General features: G+C 45.2%; 1 protein-coding gene across 1 annotated transcript in view; it reads right to left on the reverse strand.

The window, feature by feature from the left end:
- Nucleotides 1-22,226, reverse strand: part of Ranbp10 (RAN binding protein 10) — a 62,390-nt gene extending 40,164 nt beyond the window's left edge. Inside the window, exons 1-2 of the mRNA XM_055620959.1 lie at nt 21,953-22,226; nt 21,075-21,186 (exon numbers count right to left, since the gene is read on the reverse strand). Coding sequence (XP_055476934.1) covers nt 21,075-21,186; nt 21,953-22,187 — 347 coding nt within the window. The 5' untranslated portion in view covers nt 22,188-22,226. The remainder of the gene's footprint in view (nt 1-21,074; nt 21,187-21,952) is intronic.
- Nucleotides 22,227-22,279: the final 53 nt, after the last annotated feature.

The following is a 22,279-nucleotide window of genomic DNA, read 5'->3' on the forward strand; positions in this document are numbered from 1 at the left end:
AAGAGGTTGAGGTGTGACTTTATGATCGCTTAACAATGTCACTGTCCTTAATGCTATTGGATTGTACATTTAGGAAGGTTAAAATGAGCTGGCATGGTGGCACATGCCTATAATCCCAGCACTAGAGAGGCAGAGGCAGAGGCAGGTGGATCTCTGTGAGTTCAAGCCAGCCAGATCTACAAAGCCAGTCCAGGACAACGAAGGCTACACAGAGAAACCCTGTCTTGACGGGGGCGGGGGGAGGGGGTAGGTTAAAATAGCAAACACTGTAAAGTAAGCTTTACCATAATGAAAATAAAAGTTTCTATTGGTGTGTGCTCATTACGTGTGTACCTGTGTGAGAAAGCCACAGCCTAACACCAGCTGTCCTCGCTAACCATTCTCCATCATGTTTTTTAAGCTCCATCTTTCACTGAAGATGGAGCTCACTAATTCAGCTCTACCAGCTGGTCAGTGAAGCCCCAGGGATCCTCCTGTCTCCACCTCCCCAGTTCTGAGATTACAGGTGTACACAGCTGTGTCTAGATTTTTATGTGGATATCAGAGATCCAAACTCAAGTCCTCATGCTTGTACAGGAGGCATTTTGAACAACTGAGTCATCTCCCCAACCCTGCCCCCGGAACTGAAGTAGCTGCAAGGAGTTGCCTTAATTTGCCTAATAGTGGCATTCCAGTTGTTACTGTTATGATTTTAAAAGATTCTTTTCATGTGTATTCCTCTTCTAGTACACTCCATGCACCCGTATACACTAGCTCCCTAATACTCACAGGGACGCATACCATAGTGGCCCTGCCCCTGCCTGCCATCTACATGTAGTTCATGCCTTCTTTCCTTTCTCTTGTTGGCTGTACCACTGGATTTGAGAAGCAACTTTTAGTACTCAAACAGAAGAGTAAATTGAAATGCAAGGCTCTGACCTGCCCACCACCCTTTGAAATCAGGGATCCTCATCATGCAGTACAGATCAAGAAGAGACATAGATTAGCACAGAGCACTAATTAATTCAGCTCACAGTGCTTACAGGAGGGGAGGTTGGGAAAAAGAAAAAGACTAGCATGTTACAGAGGGGTGTCCATAGCTTCAAAAAAACCTGTCTTCCTTATTTTAATATTTTGGACACAAAGTTAGATACTTTGAAGTCAAAGACATAGCCCAATACACAGCCCAAGGCTAAAAAGAATGTTTGGCCCTTCCAAGAACACATATACGGACTGCCAGAAAGGGCAAGCTTCTAGAACCATCAGGAGCCGCTGTGTGAGCCTACTGGCAGAATTCCCATTAGATTAGAACCTGCACATTTCCCCAGAAAAACAGCAGCTAAATAATCAGCTGGCTGGCCTCCCGTTCCCTCCATATCTTCACCTGACTGGACAGTAAACAACTCAGCTACGCTGTCCAAAATGCACAAGTGTAACACAGGCAAGGAGTCCCCTGACTTGGATGGCAGCCACTCAGACTGTCCTATTGTGAGGGGCCTGAGCCTGTATCCCACTCATGTAGTCCCACTCCTATCCTAAGAGTTTCCTGAAAATAAGGTAAGCACCTGTGTTTGAAACATAGTTGCTTCCTGAATGACTCTTGACAGCTTTAAGCTAGTGCAAACAGGGTAAATCAAGAATCCCTCCCCAGGAAAAATTGTTCAGCCACCAGCCAAAGTTCTAGTTCTAGAAGTTCTGGCATTCTACAATGTTCCATGAAGATGAGGAATCATTAACACATCTATGTTTAGCCGGCACGGCAGTACACACCTTTAATCCCAGCACTCGGGAGGCAGAAGCAAGTGGATCTTTGTGAGTTTGGGGTTGCTTGGTCTACAGAGCCAGTTCCAGGACAGCCAGAGCTGTGACACAGAGAAACCCTGTCTTGAAAAACAAACAAACAAAACCAAAAATCTATGCTCAAAATACACGCTACTTTTAGAGGGTTAAGGGTGCAGCTCAGTGGTACAGCACTTGCCCAACATGCACAAAGCCTTGGGTTTGACCTTAAGTGCTATAAAAAAAAGTCTTCAGTCTCCAGCAGGTAGCCATTATCATGTTCCTATAGGTTCCGTGTTCCCCGAGAGAAATGACATTCCTAGACAATGGCCTGAGAGCCTCTTCACAAACTCTTGCCTCAACTTTAAAATCTGATGGGATGAGTTAAGTGTAGAACCAAGCTGACACCCCTTCACACTGGGCACCATGCCACCTCCCGGTGACAATGACAAGGGAGCAGCTCCCACTAGCAGACTCAGCTGAGTCAGGGTCTAAGAGGAAATAGGCCCCAATTCTTCAAACACTACATAACACTAAGTCTTTTCCAAAGTGAGGGTACTCTGAGGCTACCAGAAAGCAAAGGTTCCTGTGCTACCTGTAGCAGAACACCTGGACCTGGACTCAAGCTCCAGGCACTGAAAAAAAAAAAAAAAAGAACAAGAAGAGGAGGCAGAAGTAGTTTTCACAGATGAGTGTGATGACAAACGACTGGTAATTCCCCAGCGGCATTTGGAAGGAAAAGGCAGTTAGAACTGCACAAGTTCAAGGCCAGCCTGAACTACATAGAAAGCCACCCAGGACTACACAGAGACCCTGTCTCAATTTTTCTGTTCAAGACAGATGTAGGCTCCCAGCTTCTAGTGTGTTTTCAGATACTTGAAAACAACCAGTCTGAGATAAGCAAAGTAGGTAAGAGCCATACAGACCCTTTGAATATACTCAAAGTGCTGAGCTACACACTTTTTGGGTTTGCTTTTTGCAATAATGGGAATCTAGCCCAGATCCTTTTGAACACCTCAAAAGTGCCAGGCAAGGACTGTACTGCTAAAACAAATCTCAACTCATCAACTATACATTTTGATGGATGAATCATATAGGATACTGAAATTAGATTTCAGCCAGGTGAGTTAGGCACACACCTATAATCTAAGAATCAAGAGGCTGAGGCAGCTACATGAGTCAAGCCTGAGCTATTTAACAAGGACCCTGCCTCAAACTAAATTCTGAAATATTTAAAAATTACACCTCAGCCAGTGGTGGTGGCACACCTTTAATCCCAGCACTTGGGAGGCAGAGGCAGGCAGAGCTCTTTTAGTTTGAGACCAACCTGGTCTACAGAGCAAGTTCTAGGACAGCCAAGGCTATACAGAGAAACCAGATCTCAAAAACAAAAAACAAAAAACAAAAAACAAAAGAGAGAGAGAGAGAGAGAGAGAGAGAGAGAGAGAAAGCCAGGCTGTAATGGTACACAACTCTAATCTTAGTACTCAGTAGGCAGAGGCAGGGGCACCTCTTTGAGTTTGAGGTCAGCCTAGTGTTTGTTCATCAATTGGAACATTAATCTTAAAACATCAATACCAGGACTGGAGAGAGGGCTCAGTGGTTAAGAGTACCTGTGCCCTTGCAGAGGACCTGGGTTCAGTTCTCAGCACCCACATGACTGCTTACAACCACCTATAACTCAGTTTCTAGGTGCTCTGATGCCTCTTCTGACCTTTTCAGGCTCCTGTACACACATGACACACTTATACACACTTGGGCACATGTACATAAAATTAAATACTTAAAAAAAAAAAGTCAAGATTTCCCAAAGCTCATTAAATTTTTTTTTTTTTTTTTTTTTGGACAGAAATAGAAAAAAAAAATCTATGTGGAATATCAAGTAGCAATGGATAGCCAAAATAATCTTCAAAAAGTAAAAAAAAGTTGGAGGACTCATATTTCCAGATTTCAAGTTACTATAGTAAAGCTACATTAATCAATAGTATAGGACTAAAATATAGTAGTAAAAATACATTAAAAAATAATAATAAAAGCAACACAGTATAGGACTAGCCAAAGACAGACATGAAGACCAACAAAATAGAATGGAAATAGGGAGCCTTGAAATAAACCCTCATATATGCAGTTAAATGACTGTGAAAGGGTGCCAGGACCACTCAAAGCAGAAATGAGTTTTTGTTTTCTAAACAAATAGTGAAGGGAGACCTGGATAACCACAAGTAATACTTTCTTCTAGAGACCGAGATCCCATTCATGCCTTCCACGAAGATCAGCCCAGTGCTGCAGGCACACAGTAGGGGCCTATGCTCAATCCCACCAGCGTCAAGATGAACCAGAGAGCCTGAGTGTGTTGAGCTGAAGCAAGGGCTTCCCTGAGGAAGCGAGAGCTGAGCTAGGGCCTGCTAAAGGAGGTGAGAGAAACAAAGGGGAATGTGTGCCATGCAGAAGCAACAGAATTCACAAAGGCATAAAGGCAAGGAAGCAGACACAGGGCAGAGAACTGAAAACTTCAGTGTGGCGGAGATGCAGGGTGGGCAGACTCACAGAGAACCAAAGCTGGAGTGGGTGTGCACACAGCCTACAGGCTAGCTTAAGTAAGAGTCTGAACTTCATGAGAGGTTAACGGAAAGACACAGAAGAGGTGAAGGAAGGCTACAACTGATCAAATAGCAGACATAGACTGAAGAAGCAAATCCACACACTACCAATGTCATCCTAGTAAAGCATGGAAAGAGCCAACCATTCTTTAGAACAGTTCATTTATTTGGTAGGGAGGGACTTGAAAAGCCCAAAACATGGACCAGCACAATCAATAACCAAAGCAAGGCCATCTGAGACCCAATCGGAAATTCTAAAGCCAAAGTGCTCCATAAGAGGCTCTAGCCACCATCCCCAACACTATTCTGACATCAACACCAAGCTAGAGAAACATGCTTGCAAAGAACAAACATTCAGGACATTCTGAGATTCAAGTCTCATCGCTCCCACGTTCTCCATGCGTCTGTGGGCATATTCCTTGGCCTCTCAAGCCTGCTTCATCAGCTGATACTATGGACCCTGACAGGCCTCAGTGCAGTCACACACAAGGACTAGATGAAGGAGCACCTGGGCTGGTGCTCAGGGAAAGCAGATGGTAGATGACTGTGTACATGATCAGCTCTGTCTAGTAGGTCACTGTAGGTTGTTTCAGCAGGAGAATCTGATAAAGTAGGCCATTCGCAAAGGCCTGAACTTGGGACATAAAAAAACAAATGCCTATGTATTTGGGATTACCAAAAAGAAAGGACAAACATTTGCTTCCTTGTTGGTAATAGGCTGGGCTATGCCAAGAACACTACTAGATAAGGGCTGATTGAACACACCCTGGGAGGGAGACAGCAAAAGCCCCCATGACCCTCACAGGTGACAACAGATCGGATCCAACAGTTTGTCCAATGCCTCACTTGTTCACTGGGTTCTCTTTTCAGGCATCAGGAGATTTAAAAAAATCTTTTTTTTCATTTACATTACAATTAACTACAAGCCGAACCTATCTGATTTGTTCTTTTCTTCTATATGACAGCAAAATAGACAGGAAATAACATTTAACAAAGACAGCCAGGAAGTATGGAGGGACAACAGAGAAGTTCCAGCTAGGCTGTAAGCTGGTTTCTAATTTAGCAGTTTCTGCCACTTGCTGCCAAATCACAATGCAAGATGCAGCTACAAAGGCAGGTGCAGTGGCGCAAACCTGTAATCCCAGAACTCTGGGAGGCAGAGGCAGGCAGATCTCTGTGAGTCCAAGGCCAGCCTGGTCTACAAAGTGAGTCCAGAACAGCCATGGCTACACAGAGAAACCCTGTCTTGGGGGGGGGGGGGGAGATGCAGCTACAAGAGTCACTCTGCCCCCACTGAGGCTTTGCACAGCAAGACCAAGCCAGGTAGAGGCCCACCTGAGACTGGAGAAGGGGTAGCCACACTGTAGGTGGGCAGAAAAGGTCCTTAGCTAACCACACCTAAATTATGTCTCCCATCACTTACCCATAGACAAGAAGGGTCAAAGTGCCTTCAGAATAGAATGGCAGCTCCCAGGGCCTGGGCTGCCTGCCACTCCTCCCTGTCCTCTCTGCTGAAACTGGTCATATGGAGAGACGCAAGCACGCTTGTCCACTTGGACTCTTCCCCTCTTGGTTTTCAGTCTTTCCTACAACTAACATATATCACTTTCATGATGCCGAGTTTGATCTCTCTCTTTCTCTCTCTCTTTCTTTCTTTCTTTCTTTCTGAGACAAGGTCTCACATAGTGAGGCTGGTCTCAAAGAGCTGCAGCCTTGAATTTCTGATTCTCCTGCTTCTACGTCCTAAGTGCCAGGATTACAGGCATGGCTGACCACACCCAGTGTATGTGTTGCTAGGAAGCAAACCCAGGGCTTTGGCATGTTAGGCAGTCTACCAACTGAGTTACATCCATAAGCCCTGGAATCACTTTTATAGTTATAGAAAAATCACATTTAGGAGCCAGCTATAACCACCTCTCTAGATCATCCCAGTGTACCACTTGAGTGACAGGAGACAGATTAGGGATCGTGGCTTTCACTGTTAGTGTACCTAGATCCCCAAACCTTGAAAGGAGGCTGAGACCGCATGGGAAGGAGCAGCAGAAACTGTCAAAATCCCTGACAGGCCGTGGAGCTCAAAGCCAGGTTCAAATGGCATCTTGGAGTCCCACTCCAAGTACAACCCAGAGCACACTCTCCGGAGACACTGCTGCCTGTGTCAGACTCAGCAGAGCTCCAAATGACTGCATATTTTTTTTCCTGACCCAGCCATGCTTGGCGATAGCAAAGGTCAGGACTTTAGACATGAGACCACTTGACTCTCTCATATCTTCCAGTACTGTACAAAGCTAGGAAGAGGACGCCATACCTTTGAGGGCTTTTCCTAATAGACTTGGGCACATCCTTCTGCCCAGGGAACCCTTTTGGAAACAAAGCTATTGCTCCCTTCTTATTTCTGGAAGGGAAACATCTGAAAAATTTATTTTGGATTGTGTGACAGTGTTTCTCTGTGTAACAGCCCTGGCTCTTCTGGAACTAACTCTGTAGACCAGGCTGTCCTGGAACTCACAGATATCTGCCTGCCTCTGCCTCCAGAATGCTGGGACTAAAGACATGCACCACCACTGCCCACCAATATATAACCTAGGCTGGCCTCAAACTCATGATACTCCTGCCTCCGCCTCCTTCAGTAAATCCAACTGGTATGTGCTACCCCAACTGGCTTATTTTGGCTTCTCGGGGGGGAAACATTAGACTTATTTACTAATTTTGGGTGTGCACTTGTGCCGTAGTGCACAAGTAGAGGACAGAGAACAATTTACACAAGCCAGTTCTCTCCTTTCACCATGTAGTGCCAGGGTTCACTTAGGTCATCAAGCTTGATGGCAAGCACCTTTGCCTTTAAACTATCTAGCGAGACCCTGAACAATTTTAAAGTGACAGGAAGCCAGACATGGTGTATGCCTCTAACTCCAGCACTTTGGAAGCTGATTCAGGGGCTCAGAAATTCAAGGCCAGCCTTCTTAGCTACCCGTCAAATTTACAGCCAGTCTGTGGTAGATAATAAACAAAACAACAACAAAAAAAGTAAAGGCAAAGTGATAGGAACACTTCCCAGTAGGCCTTCAGACATACTACCCCAACTCTGAAAGGCTGCCCTCATAGACTCCACCCAACGTCTGGATCACAGATCTTGGATTTCAACCCACATCTCAGGTTTCCTATCAGAAAAGAAGTTAAACTAAGGGCTTCCCAGCTCCTTCCCAGATCTAACCTAGCAAATTTAATTCTTAGCAGAATAAAGGCTGTGTGCTATTACAAATTACCATATGCAGACACAAGCTCAAGATGAGCTACATCTTGGAAGAACAATTAAAAAGTCAACCAGGGGTGCAAGCGAGATACCTCAGTGGGTACGAGCTGTTTCCATACAAACCTGGATGACCTGAGTTCAATCTCTGGATTCCATGGTAGAAGGAGAGAACTTGCTCCTCAAAACTGTCCTCTGACCGTCATTCCTGTGCCACTGTACCTGTATGCCTATACAAAGACTCACACACACATGCATGCACTGCAAAATAATTAAATACTAGCAGGGTGTGCTGACCCGTACTGGTAATCCCAGCCCTCAAGAGGCGGATGCAGAAGAGTCAGGGATTCAAGGCCGGCCTGGGCCACACAGTGTGTCTACATATAGTGTACCAACTGGGCAAGAGCTCTACAGCTGGAAAAGAAAGAAAAAAGAAAAAGGAAGTCCTTATAACTCAAACAAAAAGACAAAACAATTACAATTAGGCAAAGGATTACATAACTGTTTCTTTTTGTGTAATTCTTATTATATATATTATTAGTATACTATGAATGTAGGTGTGTGTAGGCCATGGTACATGAATTTTTACTGAGAACAAAAGACAATTCTTTTTTTTTTTTTTTTTTTTTGGTTTTTCGAGACAGGGTATCTCTGTGTAGTCTTGGCTGTCCTGGAGCTCGCTCTGTAGACCACATTGGCCTCCAAATCACAGAGATCTGCCTGCCTCTGCCTCCCCAAGTTCTGGGATTACAGGCATGTGCCATGACACCCAGCCAAAGGACAATTCTAAAAGGTTGGCTCCTTTCACCATGGGTTTTGGGGGTCAAACTCAGGTTTTCAGGCTTATCCAGCAAGTGCTTTTACCCACATGTCACTAGTGCTATAGACATTTGTTGAAAGATTTATGAAAGAGCTGGGGCTGGGGATGTACTTAAGTTGGCAGACTGCTTGCCTAGAATACAGGAAGCACTGGGTTTGATCTCTAGAGCAGCACAAACTGAGCATGGCAGCACAGCCTAAAATCCCAGCACCCAGGAGGTGGAGGCAGGAAGATCAGAAGTTCAAGACCATCCATAGATACACAGTGACCTTGAGAATAGACTAAGATACAGAAAAGAAAACAAACAAAACCCTGCATATTATAAAAAATAAATATATACAACAAGCACAAGAACAGATGCTCAACATCACTGGTCACCATGAATGCAAACAAGCAGGTATTTCCATCAACAGGAAATGTCTTTCTGTATGCCTATATATAGTATAACTAGCCACACTGAGAAATTACTCAGTCATAAAAAGGAATGAAGCTTAGATACATGCCACATCATAAACCTTGAAAGCATTTTTACACAAAACAAGTCAATAGGACTAATATTGTAGGATTCCATTTGTATAATATTATCCTAAAATAGGTAAGTTCATAAGCACAGAATGCAATCAAGAGTTGGGAGAAAGAGAGAATTGTTGAGGTTCTTCGGTTTTGTTTTGTTTTTGAAACAGCGTCTCACTGTGTAGTCCTGGCTGGCCTAAAATGCACATTTATCCACTGGCCTCTGCCTCCTGAGTGCTGGGATGAAAGGTGTGTGCTACCACATTTGGATTGGAAATAATTATTTAAAGGGATAATAGAAGTCTTAGAAATAGACAGTGGCAAAGGCTATCCAACATTGTGATCCTAAGTAATACCACTGAATCACACATTTAAAAGGATAAATGAACCAGGCATAGTAGCGCTCAGTAGGCAGAGACAGATAGATCTCTGTGAGTTCAAGCTCAGCCTAGTCTGCACAGTAAGTTCTAGGATAGCCAGAGCTACATCATAAGATTCTGTCTTTTTTTTTTTTTTTTTTTTCCAGAGCTGAGGACCGAACCCAGGGCCTTGCGCTTGCTAGGCAAGCGCTCTACCACTGAGCTAAATCCCCAACCCCAAGATTCTGTCTTGAAAAAAGCTAAAAAAAATTATCCAGGCATGGTGGTGCCCTGCCTCCATGCTTGGGAGACAGAAGCAGGCAAATCTGACTCTGAGGCCCTCCTAGTCTAAAGATCAATCTCTAGGATACCCAGGACTACACAGAGAAACTCTGTCAAAGACAGGAATGGGGAAGGAAGGGAAGGGAAGGGAAGGGAAGGGTAGGGAAGGGAAGGGAAGGGAAAAGGGAAAAGGGAAAAGGGAAGAGGAAAGGAAAAGGAAAGGGGGAAGAGAAAGGGAGAGAAAGGGAAGGGGAGAGGGGAGGGGAAGGAAAGGGGAAGGGAAGAAAAAGGGGAAGGAAAGAAGGGAGGGAGGAAGCGGGCAGGGGGGGGAAAGGAGGAAGGGAAATAAATTGTATAAATCGCATATTTCATGCTGAAGGTCTTTTAGCACAGAGTCACACCCTTATAGCTAAACCAGATAGCATGAGCTTCAGGTGGCTTTTCCCGATAAGACAAGTAAGGGCCCTGGCTGGCACAGAGCTCAATGGAAAACATCGAGTAGTCTATCCTCTGGCCTTGTCAGGGCCAGAAATAAGAAGCCCCTCTCTGCTTGCAGAGAGCAAATGAGAACAGTGAAGAACACATATCCAGCTCTTCTCACTGGCTCTCAATTTCTTCTCAGAGGGAAGGTGGATCTTATGGGTCACCAAATCCATGGGCACCTTAGATAATGACTGCATAAGGTACAGGAACCAATGTATTTAGCTAAAGGACTTCAAGACTTTAAAGTTCAATCAATGGAAGAGCTCTGGTAAGAAGTAATGTAAAAGAGGGGGGCAGGGAAGGAGAAGAAACAAAAGACCTGCACCTAAAGGCAGAGATAGCCCTGGGTAGCTATAGGAAACTGTAAACCCACCTTCTCTGCTTTATTAAAAACAAACAAACAAAAAAAAAAAACACAAAAGGGTCAGGTTGGTGGTACACACCTTTGATTCTAGAGGAGGCAGTGATTACTAAGTTTAAGGCCAGCCAGGTCTACAGTATGAGTTAAAGCAGCTGAGCTACACAGAAAAACCCTATCTTGAAAAAGCAAAAAAAAAGGAAGAAAAAAAGAAAAGGCCTAGATCTGCAAGGAACTCCAGGGATCTCACCTGGCAGTTTCATCTTGATATCTAACACTTCAGCCATAGCTCATCAGACTGGCAATCTTGTTCCTCTCAGAACTTGCCCCAGATAAAAGAAACCAACAGCCTCAATAACAGAGAAGACTCTAGGAAAGTGACTACAAAATGATCCCTGGAAGACCTTTCAGGCAAAATACCAACTGACATTTAGGTCTGAAATGTGAACTAATATTTGGGGTTTTTTTGTTTGTTAAATATTTATTTATTATGTATACAATGTTCTGCCTGCATGTACACCTGCATGCCAGAAGAGGGCATCAGATCTCATTATAGATGGGTAAGAGCCCTCACGTGGTTTACTGGGAATTGAACTCAGGACCTCTGGAAGAACAGCCAGCGCTCTTAACCTCTGAGCCATCTCTCCAGCCCGCAAACTAATATTTGTCACTGGGAGTTTTATTTCATAGTCTGATGAGCCCACTTAAAACCAGAGACCATCATGGCATCAGCCACTATGTGCATTTTGTTCCTCCAACAACCACAGCTCATTGCCAGGAAGCCATGCAGCTGCTCACTTAGAGGACAGGCATGGCAGGATCCAGTACTACTCAGGGAAAAACAATCCTAGAGGAAGGTGGCTCAAGTTTAAGGCTGGCCTGTACTATAACTTCAAAGGCATTCTAGGCAACTTAGTTAGACTCTATCTTCAAATAAAGTTTTGCCAGGCATAGTGGTGCACACCTTTAATACCAGCAATGGAGAGGCAGAGGCAGGTAGATTTCTGAGTTGAGTCCAGCCTTGTCTACAGATAAAGTTCCAGGACAGCCTAGGTTACACAGAGAAACCCTGTCTCAAAAAACAAACATACAAACAAAAAAGACAGACAGGCAGACAGAGTATAGGTAAAGGGCTGTAGTTCAGCTGACAGAGCTTGTCTAGCATGCAGCACAGGCCTGAGTTCAGCCCTCAGCACCACGTAATCCAGATGTAGAGATGTGACGGCACACCTGGTGTGCTCCAGAAGTAAGCTGATCTTTGTTAGTGCTCAGCTGTGCACTAACTTTCTTTTTTGTTGTTTTTGTTTGCTTGCTGTTTTGTTTTTTTGAGACAGAGTTTCTTGGCATAGCCCTGGGTGTCCTGGACTTGCTTTGTAGACCAGGCTGGCCTCGAACTCAGAGAGCTCTGACTGCCTCTGCCTCCCAATCCAAAGTTGTGTGCCGCCACAGCCCAGCTTTATATAGTGACTTTTCAAGATCTAGAATACACGAAACCCTGCCTCAGAAACAAAGGCTGGAAAGACAGCTGGCTGCTCTTCTAAAGGACTCATACTTAACTGCGAACTACTCTTCCAGAGGACTTACATGACATTCCCAGCGCCCATGTAACTCCAGCCCCAGAAGCTGGGCACCGTAACACACGACTGTGATCCCAGCACTCAGGGAGGCAGAGGCAGGCGGATCTCTGAGTCCAAGGCCAGCCTGGTCTACAGAGTGAGTCCAGGACAGCCAGGGCTACACAGAGAAACCCTGTCTCAAAAAACAAACAAACAAAAAACCTTCCAGCTCCAGGGTATCTGGCACTCTTCTCTATCCTCCACAGATACCCACACACATATACATAGACTGGCACAACACACATAATAAATAATAGTTATAATGATATATCCACATTATACACACATGCGCGTGTGCGGGTACCAGTGGAAGAGCCTAGCATACACAAGGGCCAGGGTTAGATCCCTAGCACTAGAAAATAAAAAACACTACTTTGCTTGTTTGGGTGTTTCAAACACCGTCTCACTCTGTAGCCTCCGATGGCCTCTCATGCACAGCAGTCTTCAGATTGTGGAGTAACATGAGCACCACACCCAGTTTTTAAAATTTGTTTTTAGAGGCTTGAGAGATGGCTCATTAGTTAAGAGCACTTGCTTTTCTTCCAAAGGACCTGGGTTCAGTTCCCAGCACCTATCAAAGGAAACTCACAACTGTTAGCATATAGGCAGCCTGTTTCTGGGTTGCCTAGTAACCTATGATGTCATCATGTGTCACCCACCAGGTATGTGGCAGGTGCAGTTCAGCTGTGCACGCACAAGCTATAAAAGGACCAACTTGCCACTTTGTCTCTCTTACCTCCTTGCTTACTCTTCTCTCTCGCTCTATCCACCTCACTTTTTTTCCTGGGGGGGCCCCAACCATGTCTCTCTCTTTCCTTTCCCTCTCTATCTCTCCATCTCCATCCAATAACTCTTTCATATAATACCTGTTGTGTGCGTAGCATCATTTTTAAATAATACTAACAACAAACACCTGTAATTCTAGCTCCAGGAAACCCAACTCCCTCTTCTGGACTCTGAGGGCAACCCACAGACATATACATACACAGATGCCATATACACATATAAATAAATAAATAATAAAATTGTACATTTATTTTTAGCAAGATGTGGTGGCAGACGCCTTTAATCCTAGCACTAAGAAGGCAGAGGCAGGCAGGTCTCTGTGAGTTCGAGGTCAGCCAACCTTTAATCACGGCACTTGAGAGGCAGAAAAAAAAAAGAGGATCTCTGTGAGTTCAAGGCCAGCTTGGCCTATGTAGCAAGTTCCAGGCTCTGCTGTCTACTTCTCATCTTTTAATCATCTCTGCCCAGAGGGCTGGTAGATTTCATATTAAAATTGTAACAAAAAAAATTTTCAACTGCCTGGTATACTGTGAACTGAGAAGAGAATCTTCTCTTCTGGCTCTGTCTGGACTAGAATAAATGCTGTTATCAATATTTGCCTTAGAAGCTCATGGTGTAAAGGTGTATTTGGGCCCTGACGTTTGTCATTCCTGACTAATTAGGGTTATCACTGCTGTGATGAAACACCATGACCAAAGCAACTTGGGAAGGAAAGTTTTTTATTTGGCTTATCCTCCTAAATCACTAAAGAAAGTCAGGACAGAACTCAAAACAGGGCAGGAACCTGGAGGCAGGAACTGACTTTACAAAGGCCATAGAGGAGTGCTGATTTTGGCTTTATCAGCCTGCTTCCTCAAGACCAGCACCCTAGGGGTGATATTACCACAAAGGGCTGGACCCTTCCCCATCAATCACTATTTAAGAAAATGCCCTACAGGTAGGCCTGATCTCATGGAGATATTTCCTCAGCTGAGGCTGCCTCCTCTCTGATGATTATGGCTTGTGTCAAGTTGACATAAAACTAACCAGCACACTGACCTAAAGTTTGCTGAAATCTTAAGATATCTTCTAAGACATGAAGAGAAGCAGGAGAGGGGTAGGAAGAACTTTTTTGGCCCCCTCCCAAATCCCTATAGAGTTCTGACATCTTGGTAAAGAAGGGCTAGTCACTGTTCTCTCATCAAAACCTCCAGTCCTTTTTGCAAGTCAGCATGACTTCACATCTTGGTCACCACAAAAACATTGTTAATCTTGGAGTGATAAAGACATCTTATATGGATTCTGAGGGGCAGAGAGACATCCTTGCACTGAAGTCAGCTATCTTGTCTCAGGTCTTTTTTCTTTTTTCCAACTCGATCCCTGACCAGGCACAGATCCTCTCCAGACTCTATTTTCCAGTGGTCTGCTAAATTCACACTCTTCGCTCAGCCTGACAAACCCTGGCTTTCTTTCTAACTGGTATTTTTCCCTTTGAACTGACCCACTACAGAAATAAATCAAGCATTCCAGAGAATGAAGAAGTAAAAGGGAGACAGTCTAAGAATTTCCCTAGAGGCTGACCTTTGACTAAATAAGACTTAACTTGGAGCCAGGGTATGATGCCATGTGCCTTTAATTCCTGCATTCTGGAGGCTGAAGCAGGTGGGTCTCTATGAGTTTGAGGTCAGCCTGGTCTACATAGCTTGGTCCAGACCAGCCAAAGCTACAGAGTAAGACCTTGTCTCCAAAAAAAGGAAAAAGAACAATCACTAACACCACTACCCATGGTACCATAAGAGGGCTCAGTGTGCAAAGAAGATAGCTGCCAGGGCTGAAGACCTAAATTCAGTCCCAGGGCCCACTCAGCAGAAATAAAAAAACAGGACCAACTCTTATAGGTTGTCCTCTGAACCCACATGTGTATCAAGGCGCATGGATAACCCCTCACACAAGAAAATAATTTTTTAATTAAAAAAAAAAAAGTATCTTTACTCTTCATTCTGAATTCACACTTGGATATAGGTGGCAACGTGTAACAAGTCAGAAGAGTGGAGTCCAGCTCCCTCTACAGAGCTACTTCCCAAGACGCTCAAGCTAGTTTTCACCCTCAACACAGGTGAGCCATGCATCACCCCACAAGGTTCCAGAGCCCAAGTATTCCTTAGCTCCAGAAACAGCAGTGTTCGGTACTTGAGGAAAGATGCAGCCTACAGCTAAGAGGCCACTTGTAACTCTACCAGCTATCGGGCAGTCAGAGAAAACTGACTCCAATGCTGGCACCTACTTGGTTTGAGCAAGGACAGCACCTACTCCTCAGGGCAGACAGGGTTAAGACTGTCCAGAGAAGCACAGAGCTTCAACAGCAATCATTCACAGAGACCAAAAGGGGAAGGGGATCCTGAATGAGAGGACCAAGAAGGTGACAGGTAAGACCTTAACAAATGCTCAGCCTCCATGGAAAATCACTTTGGGTTACCCTAACTCATGAGACGGAAATGCCTGAGCATAAAACATAGGATGGTACTGTCTTTCAAGGAGGAGCTGGCAAAACCAAACCATTGGGGCAATGACAGCGTAAGTGGAGAGTCATTCTACCTCTGAGGAAGAGAAAGGACCATGCTCTGAGAAAACCATGCTCTGGGTGAAGGACCTACAGCCACTGACCCACATGGACAAGACTCTGAGCAGAGGCCTGGTGGATCAGACTGGCAGTGTCATCTGCCCTCGCCAGAGTCTGTACATGCAACTGCCCTCAAAACAAAGTCCGAAATCCTTGACCACGAATACACAAGGGGTTTTCCACTTGACCCTCCTTACTCTGCCCAGGGCCCAAATTTTTCCAAACAAACATGGTCTCCCTGTGTAGCCCCAGGCTTTCCTTGAGGCCAATCTGGGTTCAAGGTTTTGCTCTTCCTGCCTCTGCTACATGAGTGCTAGGATTATAAGCATGAGCCACCATGCCCAGGAGAGCCTACACATCTTTTTATGTGTCTTCTGCCCAAAGCATCTGCTTCTTACTTTGTTCATCTTGAGCATTCCAGTTGCTCTTTCCACTTTTCATCATCTCTTCTGGGAAGTGTCCCCTAAACTCACAGGTGGAGAAGGAAATCTAAGCCCTGGGCCAACCCAGATAGGGTCCATACCATGGGCTGACAATTTCTATGCCCCTGTGAAGTCACATGCAGGAGTGTCTCTTCTCATCTCTAGACAGGCCTTGTGTCTGCACTCCTGGAGCCCAGACCTAGCACAAAACCATCAATGTTCATCCTGGTGTGTGGCACGAATGGGTGGGTATACTGCTATGTGACCAAGCAAGTGAGAGGTGCTTGGCTGTGACCAAGGATCCCTATTCAGAGCCCTAACTGAAGAGACCTCCACCACCGCTCCCTACACCACCTAGTGCTCTGGCCTAAGTTTGCTGTTCTTGGGTAGAACCACCCATCACATGTCAGGAGGCCTCCGCCACTGAGATGATGTTACAGTCTATTTTGAGGGTCACACTAAAGCATCTGTCAGCCAGGACAGCCACACCCTCCATGTGTCATCACTGAGAGCTGGGGACACCCACAGGTCCATAAAGTCTGCCTGAGGAAGTTGCTCTCCATCAGGGATCCTCAATGTCAGAGGCTACTTAGCTTTCTGGAGAGATCAATCCAGATGCCCCTTATCTCTTAGGGGCAGCCCTGGCAGGGCTTGAGACATCTCTTCAACCTATCAGACCTGCTCTCAACATTCAAGGCTCTGATGACTTGGCAAAAATCAACTAAAGCCAATCAGTCCATGCTAAGCTCTTAGATCATTCCAAAGAGCCCGAAAGCTCAGGACCCTGGCATGAAGCTGATTAACCAAAAGACTCAATGGTTCACAGATGGTGCCTCCTGATGCTCCTATTTCTCCTTCACTGCAGTGCCTAAGCTTTGCCTCTTATGTAGAGCTCCTCCCAGGACCCCTCTCTACTGAGCAGCCCACAGGCTCCCTGAGGACAAGGCTGACTGTCGCTGTCTTTGCTTCTGCTCTCTTGTATCTGGTATAATCAGGATGACAAACAAAACAAACAAACAAAAACCAACATTCTATATGGCATTTGGGATTATTTGGCACTTGGGAGGCATAGGCAGCAAGACTGCCACTCGTTTGAAGCTAGCTAAGCTACAAGCAAAACTGTCTCAAAAGAATCACCACCCAAAGCAAACCATAAAACTTTTCTTTGAGGGGCTGGAGAAAGAGCTCAGTGCTAAAAGCATGGCTGCTTTTCCAGAGGACCCAAGTGTGGTTCCCAGCACCCATCTCAGGCAGGTTACAACTCCTGTAATTCCAGGCCCAGGAGATTTGTCATCATACGCTCTCACAAGCACATACCCAAACACAGATACACACATATGCATGTAACTAAAAATAAAAACATAAACTCACTTAAAACTTTCTATAAAACCAAACAAGACTGGCTTGCAATTTTCCATAAAGCAACATAAAAAAAAAGGTACTTCTGATGACCCATGACAACAAAAAATTAATTTGGGAGGCAAAAGAGATGGCTCAATGGTTAAGAGCACTGACTGCTCTTCCAGAAGACCCAGGTTCAATTCCCACCACCCACATGACAAGTCACAATTATCTGTTACTCCTGTTCCAGGGGATCCAACACTCTCACATAGGCATACACGCAGTCAAACACCAATGTACATAAAAATAAACAGTAAATAAATACCTTAGGAACATATAACTCAAGAGAAAAACAGGTTTACAGATTCAATGGAAAAACAAGTCAAGCACAGCACAAGGCATGTCCTCTTCTAGCCTGTTAGCACTAAACACCTGTTAGTCCTGTCCACTGACATTTCGATCCTGTACGAATCCAACAGGATGTTCCTGTACACTAAACCAGAGAAGGAATGCAATAGCAGTCATAATGGGAAAAGTCAGCAGCTGCTCAGACATCTGGGATCAGGCAAGGACATCTGACAGGTTAGGTTATTCTATTGCATATCTTAAGCCCTGCAGCCAGGGCAGGGCACCAAACATCTCAAGGACTCACCCACAAAACAAGTCTATCGTCATTTGCTCCAGTCATTTTCTTGAGATGCTACAAGGCTCAAATGAGACAACACAGCAAGCCTACAAATCCAATAGCTACAATTAGTGCTTGGGCCATCAATGAGACCTGGGTCAGAAATATATCTCCACTTGTTTGATGGGAAAGAGTTAATGTCTGCCTGTTCAACAACTTCTGTTAGCCTCCCCAAAAAACAAACCTGAGGAGGCATGGTGGTTCATGCCTTTAATCCCAGCAGCACTTGAGAGACAGAAGCAGGTGGATCTCTGAGTTCAAGGACAGCCTAGTCTACAGAGTAAGTTCCAGGTCGGCCAGGGCTACAAAAATAAACCCTGTCTTGAAAAAACAAAAACAATCAGGGCATGGTGGCATACACCTTTAATTCCAGTACTCAGGAAGGCAGAGGCAGGAGGATCACTGTAAGTTCAAAGTCAGCATGGTCTACAAAACAAGTCCAGGACAGCCAAGGCTACACAGAGAAAACCTGTCTCAGAAAAACCAAAAAAAGAAAAACTATACTATGTGGCTCATTCTAATAACTGGTTAAATTTCAGCTACAAGAAGCCAGAAAGTAGCCATGGGGAGTCATATACCCCTCCCATCTTAATGCTTTAGCTGTCTGTCTACTGAAGCAAGCCACTACAAATACACATGACCTTTATAAAATTGAGCCTTCCAGATCAATTCAACAACTATATTCAACATGTGTAAAAAACTGAGAATATGGCACAGGGATGTAATTCAGCTGACAGAGTACCTGCCTAGTCTGTATGATTCACAGCTCCCTCCAAATCAGGTGGGGTAGCATGTGTCTGTAATCCCAGCATTGGGAAGGTGAAGGCTGGAGGATCATGACTTCTAGGTCATCTTTGGCCACATAAGAAGTTATAAATCAGCTTGAGATACATGAAACTTTGTTATTTAAAGAGAGGAGAAAAAATGCTGGAAAAAGAAGCCAAAGAAAGATACTCTTTGTTTTGTTTTGTTAAGACAGGGTCTCAGACTGAAGAGCTGGCTCAGCAGTTCAGAGCACTGGCTGCCTCTGTGAGTGAGGCCAGCCTGGTCTTCAGAGGGAGTTCCAGGACAGCCAAACCTACACAGAGACCCTGTCTTGAAAAATCAAAAACACTGACTGCCCTTTCAGAAGGCCCAGTTTCGATTCCCAGCACCCACAGTGCACAACTGTCTGTAACTCCAGTTCCATGAGATCTGACACCAATGCAGATGAAATAAAATTTAAAAGGAGAGAGACAGGCTCTCATTCTGTGGCCCTGGTTGGTCTGGAACTTGCCATGTAGACCAGCTTCAAACTCAAAGATCCACCTGCCTCAGCCTCCCAAATGCTGGGATTAAAGGTGTGCCACCACGCCTGGCTTTAACTGTTTTTAGACTTGTAGACAACACCATAGTCATACAGTCTAACACAGAGTTTTCTTCTGTAAGAGCCAATGAAATCTAAAAAGCCAGCTGAAGGAATTCTAAGTTTAAATACTCCCCTTCTGAAAAGTTGTTCTTGTCTCTCACTAGCTCAGCCTTTATCTATCAAAAAGGGCTACAGAGAAAAGATCCATTCTCCTCCCTACAAGTTTAAGAAATACACCCCTCAGTCTCCTTGGCAACATCAGATTCCAGCACCAGCATCTTCCTCAACACTGTAACTATTTTTGAGGTGTTTGTTTTTAGAGGTCATTTTCACTGACCTTTAAACACAGAAAATGTGTTTTATCAGATGGTGGAAACAAATATTAAAGTTTTAGGTCTTCCAACAAGTGTAAGTTTCCTATCTGCAAATGAAGCAGATAGGAATGAAAGTTAAAGACGCAACAGCTTCCCATGATTAAAATTCTAAAGTTACTAAATTTTAAGGTTAAAGGCAGTTTAGATGCTGACTAAACTCCCCAGAGTGATGACGAAGAGACTCAAACCCCAAGATCTACCCAAGCCCACAGGATCCTCCAAGGCCTGGAAATCACAAAGTCATGAGGGAACAGGCAAGGTTCTGATTCCAACAGTCCTGCCCCAGACTCTGACTCTGTTTTGTTTTTTGTTTTGTTTTCAGACAGGGTCTGACGAAATAGTCCTGGCTGTCCAGGAACTAAGTAGACCAGGCTGGTCTCCAACTCACAGAGATCTGCCAGCCTCTGCCTCCCCAGTACTCATCCTCAGTCCTAGCCCAGCTTCTAAATCTGACATTTTACATACAACATAAGTAAGACAATTGTTAAATGCTCAAAAACACACACTCAAGTCTACTGGCAGGCTTTGTAAATTTCCCATAACAAACCTGAGGTCTAATTAAGAAAGCTTGCCCCTCGGCCAGGTGGAGATGGGGGCGGGGAAGCAGTGGTGGCACATGCCTTTAATCCCAGCACTAGGGAGGCAGAGGCGGGTATCTGAGTTTGAGACCAGCCTGGTCTATAGAGCAAGTTCCAGGTCAGACAGGGCTATACAGAGAAACCCTGTCTCAAAAAAGCAAAACAACAAAAAGAAAAAAATTGTCCTAAGATAGTTACAGTTATCTCATAGCTTGAACACCTATTTTGTTACAGTAACTGGAAAGGGGAGACTAGGAGAATAAGGAAGACAACAAGGGGAAATGTCCCCTCTCACGCCTTGTGTCTGCTTCGATCACCCTGAAACAGGGAGTCTCCCTAATGCTGACTTTAATAAGACCTTCCTAAAGCTGGTCCAACTGGTGTTCAAGTCCCTGGACTGAAAAACAAGTTTATGAGCAGCAAGGTCACCTGACTGTGACCATGTGTACGCTGTTTATCCAGATGACAGTGGCCACCACAGCTTTGATGAATGCTGTACAGACTCTACTGTCCCTTTGAAGCTTACTGAGGCCCCTACATGACTAAATGCCATAAAAGGAACCTCAACTTTGAAAGGAGGGAAGTCACAAACACCACATGATAGCAGGGGAAACCCCATTTGCCCTCTGAATTCTTAATGTAAACCTGTTACTTATAACCCTGATCTGTGACTATCAATTACAATACTTAAAAAAAAAAAAAAGTGCCCTCTGCTCTATCTAAATGTGCCTACTGCTATCAAGGTCCACTATTTAGACCAAACCAGAGAAGAGGTAGCCCAGATCCGAGTGGATCAGCAGGCTAATGTCAGTCACTAATACCAGTCAGGAACTTCAAACTCTGACAACAGGGAACACCAGATCTGTGTTGAGGAGGTAAAGGGACAGTATTGAAGGGCTTACCCATCTCTTCCTTTGCTGACAATCTTCACTTCAAAATAGTAAATACCACAGGCGGCTGGAATGGGGTGGGTGGCACGCACAGAGGCTGCATCTTTGTGATTTTTACCATGACCTGATATAAGAAGGCAAGGAAGGAATGTCAACACCAAAAAATGCAAATGACAAATCCTCCTCTTTCTCTACACCACGGTAACTTCAACCCTCCTTGGCCAGAGGAAGTTCTTGTACTGTCCAAGGAATAATAAGACAACTGAGTAAACACATTAGCCTCCCACTTTTAGATCAACCCCACCCCAGACCATCAGTCCTGACCAAGACACTGTCCTCCACCACAACAAAACAAGGGTATATTCAAGCAATATGAGGTGTGTGTGCGACACTGAATACTGTTGTCTGTCTCTCCAGAATCCAAACAGCCCGGCCCGGAGCCAGGGGAAGGAAGTGGCAGAAATGGAAGTCACCACTACCAACAACTTTAGCACACAAGCCCAGTCCGGGATGACTGGCAGACAGGCAGCCCATGCACCTCCTGTGGCATTGCTACCACCTCTTTTTGCAAGCATTACTGAAACTAAACCGTGGTAAAGGGCCTAGCTGAAGTTGGAGCCAGCTCAGGACAGTAGGGAGGCCCTAAAGTGGAAGTGGAAGGTCCTGTCCAACACGGGTTTTGTAAATTTACTGTAGTTTTCTTGAAGTCGGATGTTTCAGAACAGAGCAAAGAAAGCAGGTAAACCCCGGCCTGGACAACCCCTCTACCTCTGGGTGTTCCGTGGGGTAAGGCCCAACTCAGAGAATCCAGCCAAAGAAAGGGACAAAATGGGCACAGCTTCTCGGCAAACGCTCTGGACTTGTCTCCCAGCGGCCAGACCCGCCGATACCTTTGTAGTGGACGCGAAGGTTTCCCTGGGAGAGGCCGATGTAGTTGTACTTGTCCTTGGGGCTCCAGGAGCGCGGCAGCGGCGTCTCGTGCTGATTAACCGCAGGGTACAAGCGCTGCAAGCGCCGACTCAGTTCCTGTTCCCCCGGTGAAGGTAGCCCACCCCCGGCGTCCCCACCGGAGGAGTCCCCAGCCTGCGGATTCCCCGCTCCCGGGTCTGCCGTCGCCGCCGCCATCTTGGAGGGAGCTGCTATTGTGTCACTGGGGGCGGGGAGGAGTGCAACCAGATCTGCCTTTCTCAGCCAATGGCCCGTGAGCATCCCGGAGC

Source organism: Psammomys obesus, unplaced genomic scaffold (genome assembly GCF_907164565.1).
Source record: "Psammomys obesus unplaced genomic scaffold, mPsaObe1.curated_primary_1811, whole genome shotgun sequence".
NCBI classification, from domain to species: Eukaryota; Metazoa; Chordata; class Mammalia; order Rodentia; family Muridae; genus Psammomys; species Psammomys obesus.